The sequence below is a fragment of the Haliotis rubra genome, unplaced genomic scaffold, assembly GCF_003918875.1.
Source record: "Haliotis rubra isolate DU_JTF1 unplaced genomic scaffold, ASM391887v1 Scf197, whole genome shotgun sequence".
Lineage (NCBI taxonomy): Eukaryota > Metazoa > Mollusca > Gastropoda > Lepetellida > Haliotidae > Haliotis > Haliotis rubra.
In genome coordinates, this window is record NW_025765969.1 from 217,418 (window position 1) to 239,323 (window position 21,906).

General features: G+C 41.4%; 1 protein-coding gene across 1 annotated transcript in view; it reads right to left on the reverse strand.

Annotated features, from left to right (window-relative positions):
- The window catches only part of LOC124274975, a 28,661-nt gene extending 7,620 nt beyond the window's left edge, over window positions 1–21,041 (reverse strand). The window contains exons 1-13 of the mRNA XM_046710348.1: window positions 21,009–21,041; window positions 20,489–20,653; window positions 19,488–19,655; window positions 12,587–12,638; window positions 9,825–9,963; window positions 9,054–9,125; window positions 7,372–7,441; window positions 6,886–6,955; window positions 5,142–5,188; window positions 3,037–3,119; window positions 2,504–2,666; window positions 1,260–1,306; window positions 423–571 (exon numbers count right to left, since the gene is read on the reverse strand). Coding sequence (XP_046566304.1) covers window positions 423–571; window positions 1,260–1,306; window positions 2,504–2,666; window positions 3,037–3,119; window positions 5,142–5,188; window positions 6,886–6,955; window positions 7,372–7,441; window positions 9,054–9,125; window positions 9,825–9,963; window positions 12,587–12,638; window positions 19,488–19,655; window positions 20,489–20,653; window positions 21,009–21,041 — 1,258 coding nt within the window. The remainder of the gene's footprint in view (window positions 1–422; window positions 572–1,259; window positions 1,307–2,503; window positions 2,667–3,036; window positions 3,120–5,141; window positions 5,189–6,885; window positions 6,956–7,371; window positions 7,442–9,053; window positions 9,126–9,824; window positions 9,964–12,586; window positions 12,639–19,487; window positions 19,656–20,488; window positions 20,654–21,008) is intronic.
- Between the last annotated feature and the right edge of the window lie 865 nt (window positions 21,042–21,906).

The following is a 21,906-nucleotide window of genomic DNA, read 5'->3' on the forward strand; positions in this document are numbered from 1 at the left end:
TAAGGATCTGCAAATATGAAAAGTGTTTTTTTATTTTCAGTATGTGAGTTGTGTACCGGTACATGCACTCTCAAATACTTACATATGTTTTAGGTTTGTTTGTGTGTGTACACACATACACATCTATACATACATTTTTTTTTATCCCTAAGATATGATGCAGAGCCAAATGAAATTAATCAACTTTCTATCATATACCACTCATGTCTGTATTAAAATTATTGATGAAGATATTCTCTTCAGTGAAACGTATACTGAATTACAAAAATGAAATTGTGTTGTATGTCAACATATCAGTTGTAGTAGCGTCTGATGAATAACTAAGCACCAGGTGTCCATCAACACTCTGCCCCTAATGGGAACCATATTCAAAGAATAGCACCAGGGCACTTATTAGAAGAAATACAATATACAGGCATTACCCATTGTCTGTTGACACTTAAGTGGTGGAAGAGTTGCTTTGGGGGTTGGTGTTTCATCAATCTTGGAATCGGCGCTGGAGAAGAACCCTCGTCTCCTGCCCCTGCCTGTGTTGAGGGGCTGCTCAGGCTGTGCTTCCACCTCACGAGGGCTGAAATACCATCAGCTTAGACAAACAGAGTCGTTAACCACACCAGTAATGCTAACCATACTGGGTTTGATTCCCCACACACATGTTGCAACATTTTCTATTTGAAACTGATAAGACACTAACCAAATAACAACATACTCACATAGCATTTTGAAATCTAGGAAACATTCAATATATTTCAGATCATATTTCCCCCTCTCTCCTACAAGGATTTAAAAAATATAATTAAAAACAAGAATGGAAAAGCGGCTGCATTTCTACAGGATATAATGAAATGTAAAAAATATTTTACCTCTAAGTTCTATCAACATGTAATTGACCAGGTTTTTGGCACGACTAACAATCACTTTAACCCTTTAGGTGAGACACTGTCCCATGCTGCAGAAGTTCTCAGCAGTGAACCTGTATGTAGGTGGGTGGTGGTGTTTAAATGCCATTCAAAGATTATATTTTTTTAATGCTTCTGTCTACAAGCAAAAGAGAATTGAGTAAATGTATAAACATCTTAATCTTTATGAAATGAAACCATATTTGAAAACACCAAAATAACTTGATAGAAGTTATGTATAACTTCATGTAACATAGTAATATGTATGTATGCAGTTTCCTTGTATCCCAGCAGCCTTCATACACTGGAATTTGGCTGGTGCAACTACGAAAAAATAAGACTTGAAATGTTTCCACTCACATTGCGGCATGTAGGGATATCCTCCTGATCTTCTTCAACTTTACTTCCTGAAGACATGAGTGAAACGTGAGTCAAACTTTTCCACAGAGCTACACATGTTTCAAATTTCATTAAAATCAGATACTTAACTTTGAAAATTACTTTTTACAGGCACTATTTCACATAAATAATACATTTCTCTCCATAATACTAACTATCAGCCCTCAAGGAAGATACCATATAATTTATTCAAAAAAATTACGTATTTAAATTCAATATTAAATTAAAAAGTTCGAATGAATTAGTGCAATGCTGCCTTAAATTGACTCTTGCGCCCTCTACTGGCTGAACATTATTTCAAGCAAACCCCATAGAGTTATGTCCCTTGGAGCGCTCTTTATGAATATCCTACTCACAACTTGTGATTGAAACCAGTTTGGCAAACACCGAGAGTGAATGAGTTTAGTTTCATGCCACTTTTAGCAATATTCCAGCAATACCATGGCTGACACCAGAATGGGCTTCACACATTGTACCCATATGGGGGATCGAACCCGGGTCTTCGGCATGACGAGCAAATGATTTAACCACTAGGCTACCCCTCCGCCCCTCACCTAAAATAAATGACTGGGGGACACTTGCACAAAAATACATCTTAGCACTAAGACTATCTTAAGTCTATGTTAAAGTCATTGAGTAGCGCTATGATCACTTTGTGCAAATGGCCTCAGTCACGAAATAGTGTTCATATCTAAAAACTGTTATATTTTAAAAAATAGAACTGTGTCTTTTTTTATGAAATATATGACCAGTCTCTAAATAGTGCTTGCATCTATAACCATTTTATTCTGAAAAATAGAACTACCTTAATTTTTAAGAAATAAATTACCAGTCTCTAAATAGTGTCTGCATCGTGAACCCTTCTATTTTAAAAAATAGAACTGTGTCATTTTTTATGCAATATATGACCAGTCTCTAAATAGTGTTTGCATCTATAACCATTTTATTCTGAAAAATAGAACTACCTTAATTTTTAAGAAATAAATGACCTGTCTCTAAATAGTGTTTGCATAAAAAAAACTTTCTATTTTTAAATAGGACTGTCATTTTTTATGAAATAAATGACCTGTCCCTAAATAGTGCTCACATCTAAAAACAATTATATTTAAAAAAAGAGAAATGTTTCATTTTTATCAATACCAGTCCCACCAGAGGCATAAAAGTATTGAAGCAGTAGTTTGAAATCTATCGCCAGGAGTTCCTACCTGAGGCACATACAGATAGTGAGGCAGTAGTTCGTCTTTACACTTCTCAAGCTCAGCGTTCCTGACTTTGCTGTATATAAATGTGATCCTAGCATCCATTCTGCTGATATCCTCATCGCTCAGCTCGTTAGTCTCTGGGTCTCGATATTTCTCCCCAACGATGCTGAAACAACAAATCAGAGTTTCTGTTCCCTCAGTAAAAAGTTCTATATAGTGAGTGAGTGAGTTTAGTTTTACACCGCTTTTAGCAATATTCCACAGGCTATCATGGCCATAAAGTTTGCATATTAGGACACCAGAAATGTACTTCACAGTGTCAGTACCCATGTGGGGAGTTCAAACCGGGTCTTCTTCCAGCAATGATCATGGCGTGAATGCTGTGACCCATGTGGGGAATCGAACCTCTTCTGTGTGGCCAAATAACTTCTTTATAACTTCAGGGTTGGCTTGTGAAGATTGGAATTAGCATTAATATTCTGCAACCCAGTGCAACAAACAAAGAAGTCTGAGGGTGAATTGGGATTGCAACCTACTGTAGGTCTGTCCTGATTCCTCCGAGCACCCCTATGTAGGTCTTTTGTAGGTTGTTCAGCTGTTCCTCTAGGAACATCACATCCTGTAGGCAGAACATCATACTTAACATCCCATCATGTTACAGAATGTCCCAATAGTGGGGTTATGGAATGTCCCAATAGTGGGGTTACGGAATGTCCCAATAGTGGGGTTACGGAATCTCTCAATAGTGGGGTTACAGAATGTCCCAATAGTGGGGTTACGGAATGTCCCAATAGTGGGGTTACGGAATGTCCCAATAGTGGGGTTACGGAATGTCCCAATAGTGGGGTTACGAGGAATGTCCCAATAGTGGGGGTTACAGAATGTCCCAATAGTGGGGTTATGTTCAATGTGGTTACTGAATGTCCAATAGTGGGGTTCTGGAATGTCCCAATAGTGGGGTTAGTCTGAATGTCCCAATAGTGGGGTTCTGGGAATGTCCCAATCTAATAGTGGGGGAATGTCCCAATAGGTGGGGTTAGTCCCAATGTCCCAATAGTGGGGTTACGGAATGTCCCAATAGTGGGGTTACGGAATGTCCCAATAGTGGGGTTACAGGAATGTCCCAATAGTGGGGTTACAGAATGTCCCAATAGTGGGGTTACAGAAGTCCCAATAGTGGGGTACTGAATGTCCCAATAGTGGGGTTACAGAATGTCCCAATAGTGGGGTTACGGAATGTCCCAATAGTGGGGTTACAGAATGTCCCAATAGTGGGGTTACGGAATGTCCCAATAGTGGGGTTACAGAATGTCCCAATAGTGGGGTTACGGAATGTCCCAATAGTGGGGTTACGGAATGTCCCAATAGTGGGGTTACGGAATGTCCCAATAGTGGGGTTACAGAATGTCCCAATAGTGGGGTTACGGAATGTCCCAATAGTGGGGTTACGGAATGTCCCAATAGTGGGGTTACAGAATGTCCCAATAGTGGGGTTACAGGTGGGGTTACGAATGTCCCAATAGTGGGGTTAATGTCTGAATGTCCCAATAGTGGGGTTAGTGGGTTAGGAATGTCCCAATAGTGGGGTTACGGAATGTCCCAATAGTGGGGTTACGGAATGTCCCAATAGTGGGGTTACTGGGAATGTCCCAATAGTGGGGTTACGGAATGTCCCAATAGTGGGGTTACAGAATGTCCCAATAGTGGGGTTACAATGTCCCAATAGTGGGGTTACGGAATGTCCCAATAGTGGGGTTACTGAATGTCCCAATAGTGGGGTTACAGAATGTCCCAATAGTGGGGTTACAGGAATGTCCCAATAGTGGGGTTACGGAATGTCCCAATAGTGGGGTTACGGATGTGTCCCAATAGGGTTACATGAATGTCCCAATAGTGGGGTTACAGGAATGTCCCAATAGTGGGGTTACGAATGTCCCAATAGTGGGGATTACTGGAATGTCCCAATAGTGGGGTTACAGGAATGTCCCAATAGTGGGGTTACAGAATGTCCCAATAGTGGGGTTACAAGAAATGTCCCAATAGTGGGATTACAGGAATGTCCCAATAGTGGGGTTACGGAATGTCCCAATAGTGGGGTTACAGAATGTCCCAATAGTGGGGTTACAATAGGAATGTCCCAATAGTGGGGTTACTTGAGAATGTCTCAATAGTGGGGTTACAGAATGTCCCAATAGTGGGGTTACAGAGAGTCCCAATAGTGGGGTTACACGGAATGTCCCAATAGTGGGGTTACAGAATGTCCCAATAGTGGGGTTACGGAATGTCCCAATAGTGGGGTTACGGAATGTCCCAATAGTGGGGTTACGGAATGTCCCAATAGTGGGGTTACGGAATGTCCCAATAGTGGGGTTAGGGAATGTCCCAATAGTGGGGTTACAGAATGTCCCAATAGTGGGGTTACGGAATGTCCCAATAGTGGGGTTACGGAATGTCCCAATAGTGGGGTTACAGAATGTCCCAATAGTGGGGTTACGGAATGTCCCAATAGTGGAGTTACGGAATGTCCCAATAGTGAGGTTACGGAATGTCCCAATAGTGGAGTTACAGAATGTCCCAACAGTGGGGTTACAAATTGTCGTAAACTGTGACGCAGGTACTAAGTTTGGGCTGAAATACTCACTTTCTCCAGCATGTAGTTCTTCCTCTTGACATCATCTAGAGCCTGACCTTAGAGAGAACATGATAACACACGACTAGTTTAAAACATATTTTCGTTCTTTGAATATGAAGAAAATGGAATTTGATACACATTATTCAGGGTTACAGTAGGCCACAGATACACCTGAAATCATCAAATGTGTTATTTGATACATATTTCTAAAAAGATGTCAAGATGACAACGTATACCAAACAAATTAAGTTAGGCATCATGAGTATATTGGGGGATATTTTAAATAGTTGTGTGCTCAATCTTCCCTACAAAAAATACCCCCAACATTTTTATGATCCCTAACTTTTAAATGTTCAGTATATATACTAGGCACATAAAGAAACTGTGCATACAAAAATTTAAAATCTAAATTTATCAAACCTGTGTAGACACATAAGGATTTAAACTCAGAGATTAGTGACATGTATCCAACATGCATGCATGTACTACGTTCCGTGACGTCAGTGGGTTCGTCCTTGAGACGTGCAATAAGTTGTTGCACATGCATTCCGGGAAAGAGAAACAGAGCAAATGAATGCCACACAATACTGTCACTTTGGAAAGCTCAACCCCTGCCCTTGCGATTGTTCAAAAAATTAAACGGCTATTGAAACGCATAGCATGCCAAGGCTCACGTCTGCACAACGTCATGAGGCCATTTGGATGGTCCGTGGGGGAATGTCTCAACGACAAGTGGCTGCACATTTCCACTGCCACCGGAACACCATTTCTGCACTGGTGAGACGCTACCAGAACACAAATGACGTCATCGATCGGCCACGTTCTGGACGTCCACGTGTAACAACGCCAAGACAGGACAGATGGATAAGGGTGACCCATCTTCGCCACAGGTTTCAGACTGCAGTGATGACTGCCCGAACCATCCCAGAACTTCGCCGTATCCACCCCAACACAGTTCGACAACGTATTACGTCATCACGGGATCAGACCACGACGTCCCGCCATACGGCCTATCCTGACACAACGTCATCGACAAGCTCGCCGAATGTGATGCCGAAATCATGTCCGCAGACCCTTGTTTTGGTGGAGAAATGTTGTTTTTACAGATGAGTCCAGGTTTAACGTCCTTGACCTTGCAACAGAACTTGAGAGAATCTGGCGTGACATCCCACAAGCTTTCCTTGCATGTTTGATAGGCTCTATCGTTCGTCGATGCACTGCTGTTCTCAATGCCGATGGTGGACATACCCGTTATTGAGCTTGTCACATGATCGTTTGACCCCTGTCCCGCTTGTGGACTCGTGACGTCATTGTGATTGACTTTTCAATTGAAATTCTCCCGACTTGTTATGGTCTCATGATCCCTCCATTAAAGTTTATATGTCCCTTTGACATTGTTATCATACTTATCAACTGGGATAATATTTTGACAATGCACAGTTTCTTTATGAGGCTAGTATATATGGACCATTATTTGGTTACAAGATCATTCTTCTGTTATTAGTCAACCAGCCTATCATGTATGCGAGCTGCCACTGTTAATCCTTCACCTATCATATACAAATCTTAACCATACTCAAACTATTCAGTCTTGCTTGACAACAGTAAAACGATCATTACCAGAAATTGCTGCAATAGTACATTGATATATAATTTGTGAATACTTTATGAAAATCAAATTAAACTGACATGGATAAAATTGAAAAGAAATTCCTTTGATCAATCAAGAAAGTAATTTGAGACAAAAACCTACTTGCAGCGACACCAGATGGTGTTTTTAGTTCCTGTTTCAGCTTCATCATACGATTTTGTTCTTCAAGTGCCTGAAAGTCGGAATCTCAGGTAGCATCAAATCACACATCTCAAAAAAGTACGCTTAGGCAAAAGAATGTATACACCAATGTTTAAAGGTGGCTTAAACTCAAACAAAAAATGGTTATTGCATGAAGATACGTGCATGAAGATACGTCTCATGATGTCCCAAACCATTTTTGTGTCAAAAGCCATCCACCTTCTAAACACCTGAACTGGTTTCACTTATGAAAATATTTTATAAAATAGTGTCAAATAGCCATCCACCTCCTAAACACATGACAACATGCACGTGTGTGCTTTTGGTATGACAAGGCCAGGGATCGAACCCGCGACCTTCCACTCTCCGGGTGGACGCTTTACCACAAGCTATTAGACATAACAAAGTCATCCCAATAAAGTGCCACATTTTCAGCTGAGTGATCACCTGCAGCTTCTTGGTCTGTGAACTGTTCACTCTCTTCAGTTCCTCCAACTCTTCATAAGCCTCCAAGAGCCTGGAATGGAAGGCAGTTTATCTGCTGAAACAATCTCACATTCTTACAGACACAGCTCACTGACTCGGTTGACACATGTCATCGTATCCCAATTGCGTAGATTGATGTTCATGATGTTGATCACAGCATTGTCTGGTCCAGATTCAATTTAGCCACATATCTGGAATATTGGTGAGTGGGTTGTTAATCAACAAATTAACCAATCTTACAGACACAAAGGAGAGGTGTGCTTCAGCGGAACCTAAATATTCCAGTAATCAAGACTTCCAAGTCTCAAATATGCATTCTTATTTAAGTATCCGAGTTTCAACCACTACCACCTCACCCTTTCTTGCAGCATTTTAGTGTCAGAGGCTAGAAAATCATTCTCTATGCTCCCATGCTTCCTATGATCTTAGTACATGATCTACCATACATGTCAATTATATCTGTTGACAGTTCATGTTTTCCAATTCCTTGATAAAATAGTTCTTTCTTTCTTTCTTTGTTGTTGAACGCCGCACCCAGCAATATTCCAGCTATATGGCAGCAGTCTGTCAATAATCGAGTCTAGACCAGACAATCCAGTGATTAATATCATGAGCATTGACCTTCACAATTGGGATATGATGACATGTGTCCCTCAAGTCAGCGAGCCTGACCACCCGGTCCCGTGAATCGCCTTTTACAACAAGCATGGGTTACTGAAGACCAATTCTAAGACGGATCACGGGCAAACTGTAGCGCAAATAGGGTTACGCAACAGAGAGAAAAATTACCAGTCTTTCTATATGTGACTGAAGCGCTCTCATATAGGAAGACTTGTCATTTTCTCTGCAAACTGCAAACTAAACTGCAAACTACAGTCATAATGAACTCAAAGAGACTGCTTATGTCAGTTCGTTATAGATGTTGCCTGTTATATGCATTTGGACTAAAATATATAGCAAGTGGCTTGCCCCGAAAAAAACAATATGTTACATCAGTCAGTTAATTATAAGCATATTTGTTGTAAATATAGTTGACTGTAAAATAAATAAAATAAAAATACAATAATTTTTTTTTTTTAAATTCAAAGAAAAATATGGAATACATAATGCCTGCTGAATCAAAATTGGTAAAATTTGGATAAAAACGTAGCAGTTAATATATTTAGGCCTTAACAATTCCCTGATTTAAAACGTCTCTTTGCCTTCATACAGAGAGGTACATGACTTGAAAATCTGTTTGATGTTTAACACCGCACTTACCAATATATCTGCTATAGGACATTGGCCCCCACAAGTGTTATGGTGAGTGAGTGAGTTTAGTTTTACGCCACTTTTAGCAATATTCCAGCAATATTCTGGTGAGGGGCACCAGAAATCAGCTTCACACATTGTACCCATGTGGGGAATCGAACCCGGTTCTTCAGCGTCATGAGCGAACGCTTTAACCACTAAGCTATCCCACCGGCCCTGCAGGTGTTATGACATTTAAGTGCGTGAGTGAGTGAGTTTACTTTTACGCCGCTTCTAGCAATATTCCAGCAATATCATGGTGAGGGACACCAGAAATGGGCTCACACATTATGATATTGAAGGGCCATCTGTATGAGATATGTTTGTGTTCATTCTTCTGTCATTATACTCACTTGGCATTGCTTTCTTGAAGGACTTTCTTTTTCTCTCTCTCCCAGAGCTCAATAGTGTTGTAGCGCTGCAACCTGAAACAGGTAAGCATTTTGTGTGAACAGGTAAATGTCCAATTTTGACAGGTAAACAGTCAATCTGAACAGGTGAACATCCAGTATGAATATTTATAACCTTAGTGAACATGTATGATATTTGATATGGAGATGTGAACACATACCTCTCGTATGATTTCAACAGGTGACACAGTATGAATATTTATAACGTCTTACCAAGCAGTCTGTACAGGTGAAACATTCAATCTGAACAGGTGTCACCTGTACAGGTGATACATTCAATCTGTACAGGTGATACATTCAATCTGAACAGGTGTCCAACAATCTGTACAGGTGAAACATTCAATCTGAACAGGTGACCAATCTGTGACAGGTGAAGAATCTGTACATTCAATCTGAACAGGTGACCAACAATCTGAACAGGTGACACATTCAATCTGAACAGGTGACAAGCATTCATTCTGAACAGGTGACACATTTAATCTGAAATGGTGACACATTCAATCCAAACAGTTGAGCATGATTATTACTTGGAGTCACTGAAGTAAACTAGCTGAAGGTTTATTTTAGAGTTTTATTTTAGAAAAATCAATTTTTCTCCTAAACATGATGTATGTCAAGGATTATCTTTTAAAAGATGTCTTTTATAAAAATGTAAGTGAAAAACTTGTCTTTAACACAAATCCAAGTTAAGTGGATCAGTTAAGTTTAACCAACTCTGCTATCTTGTCATTCTTCTCTGAGATGAGATTCTCCATGTATGCCAGCTTGCCCAGTGTTGTCTTCAGTTCAATGTGCTCGATGCTGTGACTCTGCACCTCGTCCATATACTTCCCCTCCGACACAGACAGCTGACCTGCACCACAGTCATGATTCATTACTATTGTCAATATGATTTAAAGATATATTTGAGCTAAAATCACTCACTATGCAAGACACCAAGAATAGGCTTCAGATACTCTACTCATACTGGGAACTTAATAAGATAATAATAAGATGATGATAATAATAATAATAATAATGCTAATTTTTGCGCCTAGAATCCAGCACGATGCTGCTCTCCGGCGTTACATTATTACCCTGACGGAATTGTACTTTCAAAGCTGCTACTAAGCGCTTCATGCGACCCTATAGGTCCGTGCATCCGCTTCTCAGGTACCTATTTGAACAGCTGGGTGGACTGAGTGCAATGTGGACCAAGTGCCTTGCCCAGGGACACAACACAGTATGAGACCCAGGTCACAAAGTTTGGCGTCTCCACCGGGATTCGAACTGAGGCCTTTGGCGTGAGAGGCCAGCATGCTAACCACTGTGCTCCACAGATAAGATAATGCTTTATTGCACAAAAGGGGAATTATGTGTACATCAGGGTTAAGAACATGAGAAAACAACATGTAAGACATGAGCAGCAACAATGACATTGAATGTATAGTAAACAACAGTATTTATAAGACAAACATCTACCAATAAATATACTAAGAGAATAATGTTTAAGACTTGTTTAAGAAGGATATGCTAACTGGTATAAAAGAGTGTTTACTTCTCTTTGACTTTACATTTGGTAAAAGATACCTACGGCCAGATGGTAAAAGTGTATAACAAGGGTTTAAAACATGTGTTGGGTCTTGTAAGATTCTGACAGAAAGATTTAAAACTGATGACATGTACAGGGTGTCTAAACTACCAGAATGACAACATGCAATTTGTCCTGCAACTTTAACAATCTTCATTAATTTATTCTTATTTTGAAGCGACAGAGGTCCATACCAGCACTGCATAGAAAATGTTAAAATGGATTGATACATGATTTGTAAAACAGAGACATAAATGTGGAATCAAGGTGGAATGAGCGTAGCTTTCTCAGGAAGTGGAGGCGAGACTGACATTTGTTGTAGACTGCATTGGTATTTTGAGTGAAAGTCAGTTTGTTATCAATGATTGGACTTTTCACACTGTGCCTATACTGGGATCTGAATGGACTTCACATACTGGTCAAACTCTCATTCAGCTGCAGAAAATTTGTATCTAATATCCCGGGTTGTTTAAAGGGATCTCTGTGTCTTCAAATACAGGAGTCCATCAGTGGGTCCACAACACTTTATTCTGGATTCAATATGTATACATACATGAAGTTACAACAATGACTAGGCGGCATGTCGGAGGCGATGGTCAGCCAACCTGCCTAGTTGCTGTCTCAGGGTCAAGTCCCGACCAACACAAAGCATTCTCAATTTATCCCTAAGGGTCGAAACCTGATCAGACTGCCACGTGTCGTATTTGTGACAGATGTGTGGTCAGCCTGCAGTACCCTGCACCTCATCCACAATGTCATGCTTCAGTGGCCAACCGGCCTTTGTCTAACTTTGATCATAGGCAGCTAATGACTCTATGATGGTGGCCATGATGACAATGATCAAGCTGTGTTGATTTCATTTCTATTGACAGCATGGCCATTACTTAGAAAGATATCCAATTTACATAACTCAAGGAATATCATAAATATCCCTGATAAACACTGTTCCAAAGTGCCTACGATACTAAGTACACTTGGGGTTAAACAAATCATTCTACCATGAACTTGGACAACACTCCATACTACATTCTGAAAGAATTACCAGAGGTTTCAGTTACATGTTACAAAGAGCAGAGCGGAAGTTACTACATCATTCAAAGTGTGCAAGGAGAAGGAACCATGAAGGAAATTGTGTTTATTATATTTCAAGGATGACAGAAAATCTGAAATTTGACTCTTTTCCCATTTATGACTGTTATGTCATACCTTTGGCATTACAGTTTACAATTATGTCAACGATTGTGACTTTATTGCTTTTTTTCATTTATGCTTTAACACTCTCAAGGCTGTGGCATAGCCTAGTGGCTGAAGCGTTCGCCTGTCAAGCTCAAGGCCCAAGTTCGATTCCCAACATGGGTACTATGTGTAAAGCAGTGATATTGCTGGAATATTGCTAAAAGCGGTGTAAAACCTGTCCCACTCACTCTTTAACACTCCTGCTATGCCAACCCTGAGTCAATGAAATCAATCAATGAAAGCGAAGTCAAGCCTTGCTACAAGCAATTCCCAAGCCCTGAAGGTGCGAGTTGGGGGTTAGCGTGAGAGGGGGTTTGGGCCCCTTTTGACAGTGGGGGTCTGGGGGGCCTCCAATATGAAAATCTTTAGATTTAGCCTGGAAATATGCAATTTCTGGGCATACTTAACCAGATAATTCTTAACTCAAATGAACATATTTACTAAAATTCTTTCAAACATTCTAAATTTATAAACAAATTTGTACTTTCTAAAAAATCTGAGTTTTTTATAGACAAATTTGAGAGTGGATATTTGTATTTGAAAATCGGAGTTACTCCTCCAAAATCGGAATGGTTGGCATCTCTGAGTCACTCTCATATTTACAAACCGTTTCATACAGCTGACATATTACGAAGCATCACTCAAGTTATGAACCCAAGACTCCACTCACTTTCAAGGGTGCGTTTCTCATCCTTCATTTTCCTGAAAGTGTCTTCATAATCCTGAAAAAATCAAAAGTAATAATATTAAAAGTGGCATCTGATTGGTTAAACAAGCATAACATTTGTGTTTGTGTATCCATACAACGATAAGTTTTCACCACACACTAAAGGACAATGGTTCCTAGAAAGTCTGATAAAAAAATGGTTACAGCCTGTGTGGCAATAATGTAATTTTTCAAGTAAAATTGATATTTTTATACTTATACCTGACTCATGATCTTTTGCTTATCTCCATTTTCTTTTCGAATGGTAGTGGAACACTTGAATCCCTTGAAGTTCCCGAAGCGGACATAAAAATACACTCACCCACAAGTTACCTCCCTTTTGCCCTTTCCCGCGTAAACAGTCATGTGACCAGCCTTTCTTGTCACAGTCTCCTGATTTTCGGCCCATTCACTTGGATCTGCTGTGAAATCCGAAGTGTTTCAGCGGGGAGGTTGGGAGGGCTTCTCGTCATGAGTCAAGATAAGTATAAAAATATCAATTTTACTTGAAAAATTACATATTTTTTCTTATCCTGACTCATGATCTTTTGCTTATAGAATCCGACAGACTGGTGGTGGGTCAAGCCACTTCGTGGATTCATCAGCTGTCCTTAGATACGCCCTGTATCCCCCCCATGGGAACTGCGAAACAGCATTTCCGTGATCCTATTCTTCCAACTTCCGTGATAACTCGGGGGGACCACTTTCTTGTCTTACTTCAGTCTTAGACAAGTTGAATCATGTTGATTCATGTGGCTACAGATAAACTAGTATCTTCTGTTTACTAGATATCTTATAATAACCCATAGATTATGATAAGATCTTTATCATAAATGAGTTGCGACCCCTTCACGTACAGGTAAGATCTTTACCCGTACAGGATCTTTAATCACTCATGCTAGCCTGTCCTAGACTGTGCGCATAGACTTTCAAACTAATACTTTTCTTTAGTAAAAGTTATCAACAAGTCAACGTGATAAAGGGTGAGATTTTCCAACTCAGCGCCTTTGAGGAACCGTTAGTTGCTGTGCTACAACGAGAGGCCCAAATTGGTGAATGCCTGAGACGTCTTCAGTGGCTATGTCTCGGAGGTAGTGGTTGGCAAACACCGTGTCCGACTTCCAAAAGCAGCCCTCCATAATTGCAGATATAGAGCAATTTCCAAGCAGAGCTAGTGTTGACGCCAGGTTCCCGTGGACTTGCTTGGTGTGCGGATGTATGAGTAGGTTCGGCCAATCAGGTAACTTGATTGTTGGACTTCCAAGATCTTCTATTAGGTCTAGGAACCATACTCTTGCTGGCCAGTCTGGTGCGACCAAAGTCAGTTGAAGCGCCTCTGTATGTTTGATCTTCAACAGTACTTCTGATAGTAATATCGGGGGTGGAAACGCGTGAGCGTTTAGTCCTTCCCAAGATATGCTCAGTGCATTCGTTGCCCAGGCTTGAGGATCTGGAACTGGTGAGACAAACGTCTGTAGTTGTTTGTTGAGCCTCGTGGCAAACAGGTCTATGCCAGGGGATCCTATTTCCCTTATGATGAGCTGGAACGCTTCTGGATGGAGCATCCATTCCGTAGGTGACGGGTGCAGTGGTCGGGAGAGAGCGTCTGCAAGTACGTTCTTGGCTCCGGGTATGTGACACGCCTTTATCCAGATGTTTGCTTCCTCCGTGATGTGGAACAACTGGAATGTGAGCTGTGGATCCTTGCCGATTTATGGAGAATGCCACTGTAGAGTTGTCCGTGTGGACCATCAGCATTTTGTTGTCCAGCGAGCTCGACCATAGTTGTAAGGCGTTGATCACGGCTTTCATCTTCAGCAGATTGATGTGAAGATGCTGCTCTATTTTGGACCACCTTCCTGAGATGAGATGTGCACCGCAGCCTTGTATCGAAGCGTCTGCGTAGAGATGTGTGTTGAAGGCTGGCTCTTGTAAATAGGTCCCTCTGCAAATGTTCGACCTGCGTGTGGACACCTCACACAGTAGATACCTCTTGAGGTTGTCAGGTGTTTTGTCAGGAACCGTTGCAGTGTAACTGTGTGAGTCTAGTCCTGCGCCGAGGTTAGTAGACCGAGTAGAACTTGCCATGATCGTAGTGTTAACGGAGAGATGACTGCTAGTGGAATCATGGCTTGTATCTTGACCCAACGATCTTCTGGGACGACAATACGATTCTGTGTTGTGACAAACCTTATCCCCAGGAATTGCAGATCTTGTTTTGGTTCCAACTCTGACTTCATTAGGTTCACCAGCCATCCTAGTTGAGTGAGCAACTTGATCATGAAGTTCAGCTGTAGTCTGAGATGACTGGCATCTTGGTGAACCTGAATTCCGTCGTCCAAGTAGAAGGCATTGCGTTAGACCTCGATGATGTAGATATGTGACTATAGGCTTGGTTACTCGTGTGAATAGCCACGGAGCCGAAGATATTCCAAACAGTAGGACGTTCCATTGGAAGTGCTGCCCTCTGAATAGGAATCGTAGATACTTTCTTGATTCCGGATGTATGGGGATGTGTAGATACGCATCCTGCAGGTCTATGCTGGCCATGTAATCTGCTGGACGGACGAGTAGTCTGAGTTGAGGTAGGTGGATCATTCTGAACCTGTCTGGTTTCAGTAGATAGTCTTTGTTGAATTTGCGCATGTTGTAAATCAGTCTGAACTTCTCCTTGGAGTTCTTCTTGGATACTAGAAAAATTGGGGAATAGAAGCCTGGAGTGAGATGATGCTGATCTATTATCTCTACCGCCTCCTTCATAAGTAGTGAGTTGATGGCTTCTTGTAGTTTGTCTGCCTGCTCCTCTGCATATTTGAAGACCATCGGGCTGAGGGTTAGCGGATGTGTGGCCTTGAGTTGTACTCTGTATCCTTCTCGTAGTACTTGGGAGACGTAGTCATCCTCTAGTATTCCCCAATTTTTCCAGTACCTTTGTAGACGTCCATCCACTGTCGATGGTTTTACAGGAACGGCTGGGGGTGGAAGACTCCAGTCGTTCTGAACCCTGATATCAACGTCTAGTTCCTCTGGATCCTCTGGGAGTGTGGCCTCTCCCTGTGTTTCCTCTGTAATTTCCGGATGGGCGACGAAAAGATCCTTTGCCGCCTCTGAAGCTGGAATATTTGGACTTGCTGTTATACTTTTGTGAAGTATGAAGGATGACGTTGGCCAGAGTATCTATGGATTTTATCATCATAACTTCTCTAGAGTCGTGCGTAGCTTCCTTAGCTGCATCCTCTATTTGTCCTCCAAAGATAGTAGGTGCCTCCCATGGAGCTCTCAGTAGCAGTTGGGTGAATCTGTCACTCCATGAACAGGATGCAAGTAGCCCTTGTCTGCGTAGTAAAGTGAGACCTGCAGATATAGATGTCAGATGGTCCGATAAACAGTATTGGTCCTTCTTCTGAGTTATGAGCGCCAAATATATCATTCTGTCCTCTTCCGAACTTGAGTTCTGGAATTTATTGATCAATGCTTCATTGATAGCTCTGGACCTGGCCAACCCGAAGAAGGATCTCCTTGTAGCAGTATCAAGTTGAGATAACTTTTTATCTTCTACTTTATACATCTTGTTCCGGGAGTCGTTGACTAACTTTATGTTATCATCCCATTCAGGCGCCTTTGTAAATGGATCCATATGATGTAAGGGGAATCTCTTCACATTAAATGATGGCAGATGCTGACTCTGGTACTTGGATGCTTTCGCGAAAGCTGTGCGAAGGTTGGAGGGTACCCTGGATATAGGTTCAATCGGGAGGGATAGTGACGGAGTCAAAGTCGTCGTTACGCATCATGTAAGTGTAGACTTCATCTTTATCCTTAGAAGGAGACTCCAAGTTCAACCCGTTGGCAATCCAAGCTGTAACCTCTGCGTCTGGGAAGACGAAGTCCGCTTGCTCATCCAGTGTCTCCTGATTATTAGAGCTAGGCCTCCGCGATATCATCCATCTGCGAACCTGTATCCCTTCTCGAACCTTCATCATCCTTTCGCGAACCTCTGTCTGCAGATTCCTCCCTACGCGAACGTCTGTCTTGAGAGTCCTCTCTTCACGAACCTCTATCTGTAGATTCATCTCTTCGCGAACCTCTGTGATGTGAGCTTTCTCTTCGCAGAACGTCTGTCGCTAGATGTATCCCTTTGCGAACGTCTGTGATGTGAGCTTTCTCTTCACGAACCTCTGTCTCGTGATGAGTGACTTTGCGAACGTCTGTGAGAGATATGAGATCTCGATCTAGAGCGGCTTGGTGTAGGAGATGGATCCTTCGATGTTCTAGAAAGTTGAGGGTTGGCAGATGTAGAATGATGAGTAGGCATCTCATGTCTTCTATCCTCCTCCAAGATGACAGAGTTGTCCTACTGTGGAGACCTTCGCAAAGGTGTACGTTTGCCAACGTAGTCTTGAGACAAAGTTCTCTGAGCAGTAGGTTCGCGCAGGTCGGTAGGTTCGCGCAGGTCTGTAGGTTTGCGCACGGTGTCGGTAGATGAGAGGCTTTGCCGAGCCTTCACTTCTTCCTCGAACCTGCGTTCCATCATGGTCATCATCTGGTTGGTGAATTGTCTAATAAATTCACCCAGGTCAAAGTTCTGCGTTGGTTGAAGCTGCTGCGGTGTAGAAGAAGCGTTCGCGAACGCTGATGAGTTGTGTGCCTCGACTTCACTGAGTTGAGAGGTAGGTGATAGTTCGTCAAACAGCTGTCCTGCTGTGACCGTTGCAGGAGACAATCTAGTACTTGTAGAAGTTGATTGAGTTGCTGATCTCGTAATTACTTCGGGTAGAAGTAATAATAATAATAATAATAATAATAATGCACATTTATAATGCGCCTTTTCCACGCCCTTGGGTATGCTCAAAGCGCTACAAAGATGAAGATGGGTGAAGTTATGAGAAGTATACTGAGAAAAGGTGGGTTTTCAGTTTTGCTTTAAAACTATCAAAACTGTCAGAGTCTTTGATGTCATATGGAAGAACATTCCAGAGGGCCGGTGCTGTGTAGGAGAAGCTGCGGTGTCCTAAAGATTTCAGTTTGTAGGAGGGTATCACAAGAAGATTCTGAGAGTTGGAACGGAGACTGCGGGCAGGTACATATGGGTGAAGCAGGTCAGAGAGGTAGGAAGGGGCCAAGCCATGGAGACATTTGTACGCCAGGGAGAGAATTTTGAAATCGATTCTTGCCTTGACTGGAAGCCAGTGGAGTTCTTTAAGGACAGGAGTGATGTGGACACGTTTAGAAGTTCTACTGATAATGCGGGCAGAGGTGTTTTGAATCCTCTGCAGTTTATCAATCAGATTGGAGTTGATGCCAGAAAGAACACTGTTACAATAGTCGAGCCTGGATGTTACTAGAGCTCGAACAAGGGCTTGAGTTGCTGCAGAAGTCAAGTACTGGCGAATGTTGCTGATCGACCTGAGATGGAAGAAGCATGTTTTGCTCACTTGGTTAACATGGGCATTGAACGCCAAAGAAGAATCAATGTGAACGCCAAGATTCCTCACAACATCTGATGGACGGATATCCGCATCTGCAACTTTGAGGGTGACAGCATCCACCTTGCTTAGTTGTTGTCTTGTGCCCACAAGGAGTGCTTCGGTTTTCGTGTCATTCAGCTTGAGCTTGTTTGTAGTCATCCATGACTTTATGTCTAGTGTACAGTCAGCAATGCGTTGAAGAGACTCATTCAACTCTGATGGGTGAAACGATTCCAGAAGCTGGGTGTCATCAGCATAAACATGGTGAGACATATCATGATCACTGGCAATGTATCCAACATGCCCTAATGGGGGGATCATCAAAAACGTCTACTTCATGTGGAGGTAATATCTCTTCGTTGAAGGATTTTTGATGCGTTGACTTACTAGCCCGCGTAGATTTACCCTCCGATCTGGTAACAGAGGCTTTCTTCTGCAATGTAGAAGAGGATAACGTCTTTTTCTTAGCTTGAGTCAGAGTCAACTGTGTTGTAGCCGATCTCTTCTTAGCTCCCGTACCAGCCGACTGCTCTTGCAACATACTCAACATAGCACCAGTATTATGAATTCCAGCAGTAGCAAGCAACATACGGTTTGCAGGCTGATATCTCCTGTTTTATCAGCCGTGACTTGAGATGACTTCCTCACCTGATCCATGGCACGTCTATAGATATAAGACAAATATTGATTAAATTGTACATTTGATCAATCAATACAATAAGTACAGCGCAAGCTCTAAGAACATGGTTTTATGCACGAAGGGCATTGGGGGTGAGGATCAGCCACGGATAACCTGTGCCTGCAAACACTCCAAGATTCCAAAGTTACATAACGATGAAATTATGACACAAATACAAATAATTTATATATTTTTTTTACATATAATACAAAGTAGCTATTGCCAAATCCATACACAGCGTAATTTTGAAGAATAGGACCTAAATAAAAAGGATATAATGCCGTATATGGAACTCCAGTGCTCACCCAACCATCCACTTGGGCGAAAAGGGAGAGAGTGACAAGTAAGGCTGGTCACATGACTGTTTGCGCGGGAAAGGGCAAAAGGGAGGTAAGTTATGGGTGAGTGTATTTTTACGTCCGCTTCGGGAACTTCAAGGAATTCAAGTGTTCCACTACCATTCGAAAAGAAAAGGGAGATAAGCAAAATATCATGAGTCAGGATAAGAAAAAATTTAATAATATCACCGATTTCATCAGATCCGAAAGAGTTAGTATATTTTCGTAAAAAATACAAATTTATTGAGCTTGATGATAGGGTCCAGGGCCCCGTTTCACAAAGCTATCGTAGCGCTACGACTGCTCGTAAGTCTGTTACAGTATAGGAGGTAAGACAGTCGTAGCACTACGATAGCTTTGTGAAACGGGGCCCAGGGTACCTCTAACTTGGTGCAGATGGACTGTTCAGCCTTGGACAGCATGCTGAGGATGTCCAGGAGTAGCTTGGCAGGGTCAGTATTCTCGGACGCAGTGAACTCTCCGCCATTGTAATCATGATACTGATCCAACAGGTACTTGGATCTGATGTCCCGCCACACATTCTTGTCCTGGGGGTAAACATGCAGTATTTACCTTGTCCTGGGGGTAAACATGCAGTATTTACCTTGTCCTGGGGGTAAACAAATTCATTATCCTACTTTGTCCTCCTGGGGGTAAACATACAGTATCTACCTTGTCCTGGGGGTAAACATACATTATCTACCTTGTCCTGGGGGTAAACATACAGTATCTACCTTGTCCTGGGGGTAAACAAATTCATTACCTACTTTGTCCTCCTAGGGGTAAACTTATTCATTATCTACCTTGTCCTGGGGGTAAACATATTCATTACCTACTTTGTCCTGGGGGTAAACATGCAGTTTTACCTTATACTTTGTTCATTATCCCTTGTTAAAACATATCATAGTATTTACTTGTCCTGGGGTAAACATATTCATTACCTACTTTGTTCTGGGGGTAAATATACAGTATCTACCTTGTCCTGGGGGTAAACAAATTCATTACCTGCTTTGTCCTCCTAGTGGTAAACTTATTCATTATCTACCTTGTCCTGGGGGTAAACATATTCATTACCTACTTTGTCCTCCTAGGGGTAAACATATAGTATTTACCTTGTCCTGGGGGTAAACATATTCATTATCTACCTTGTCGTGGGTTGTAATCATTTACAGTATTCGATCGAATATTGCTGAGTACGGCATTAAAAAATAAACAAACAAAACAAACATCTTACCATTATGAAAATCCATTTCATGCTAAATCAAATCATTTACTACTGATGACAAAAGTTCTTTCCAACTGACCTATAAAATTTATCATGTTAAAGTCTACCCTATCTGGTATCCAGATCTGTCCTACCACAGTTGGTAGTACTACTGACCACTTTGAGCAACTTGTCCAAGACCTCCTTGTAACCGAAGTAGTTGCCATGTTGGAAGGGCTGAGTCAGAATCTTGACGAAGATGTCCAGCACACTGTCGATGGCACCACGGACCTCCTCCAGGTTGTTGTTGCTGAACACCAGGCGATTAATCTTGTCCTGACGCTAAAGGGAGACAACTCTACATGTATTCAACACAACTGTGGACTTAGCATTGGCTGAGTGGGTTAGACAGCTGACTTTATGTGCCGACTCTGAGAGTGTGGGTTGAAATCCTGATAGGAGTACTAGAATCTGTACTTTACTGAGAAAGTGTAATCCGAAATATGTCATGTGTTAGTATATACAAGATGCTAAACTTTTGGTTACGGAAGTAGGCTACTCTGCCCTGTGCTATTTGACTGGATTACTGTAAGGTTGTCTGTGTTAAGGTATCTTCAATACATCTCCTGTCAATCTCACAGGAGCCTTTATTGCCACATAAACATGTATACTATTATTAGGGTTCGAGGGATGTCACCTCACTACTGAGTCGCACCTTGAATAGAGCCATGCTGTCACATTAGCAACCGTTCATAATTTATGGGCGGTGATGATGATTCTTGTGAAGAAGCATGTACAATGTGAATGACACCCCTAAAATTTATGCACAAAGTGACACCCCCCTGCATGTCATATACATATTCAAATCCCATAATTTTTAAGCATAATTTTTTTCATATACCTATGTACAAAAAAAAAAAAAAATTTTTTAAATTTTAAATTTTTATTTCCCAAAGTACATTTGTTGTTGTTGTAGTACAAAAGCATCATACACAACACATCCTCGTCATCAAACATTGTGCAAGCATCACCATCAATACAATCAATCAATACATCAATACAAAACAATCATCGTATGTTCAGGGTGGATTTACTATAATGTATCTGTTATCCTTACCCAAGGCTAATATGTATACCAGTACTTGTATTCAGATGCACTTGTCAAATTTTATTATACTTATATAACATCTAGGTTGGTATTAATTAGCAAAAAGTGTATGGAAGGAAGACCAGAAAGCATAAAATTTTGCTGGGTTTGCATTAGAAAATGCTGTATATTTGGTAGCTTTATAGTAGTTGAGTATTTCCCTTTGAAGCACTCTAAAATCTGGCTTTATATTATTTCGGCTTGTTTTATATAGCATGTATTTCACTATTAGAAACACCAGATTAAGTGGGTTGTTGTTTTTACCTTTGAAACCAAAGATAATATTTTCGTGCGACAAATCAATATTTCCTTCAGACAGTATATCCAGCCAGTCGGATACCTCCTTCCATACTTTCACGATATATCGGCATTCACACAATAAATGAATGATTGTTTCAGGAGCAGATTCACAGAATGAGCACATTGAAGAGTCTGTGTAATTCATCAA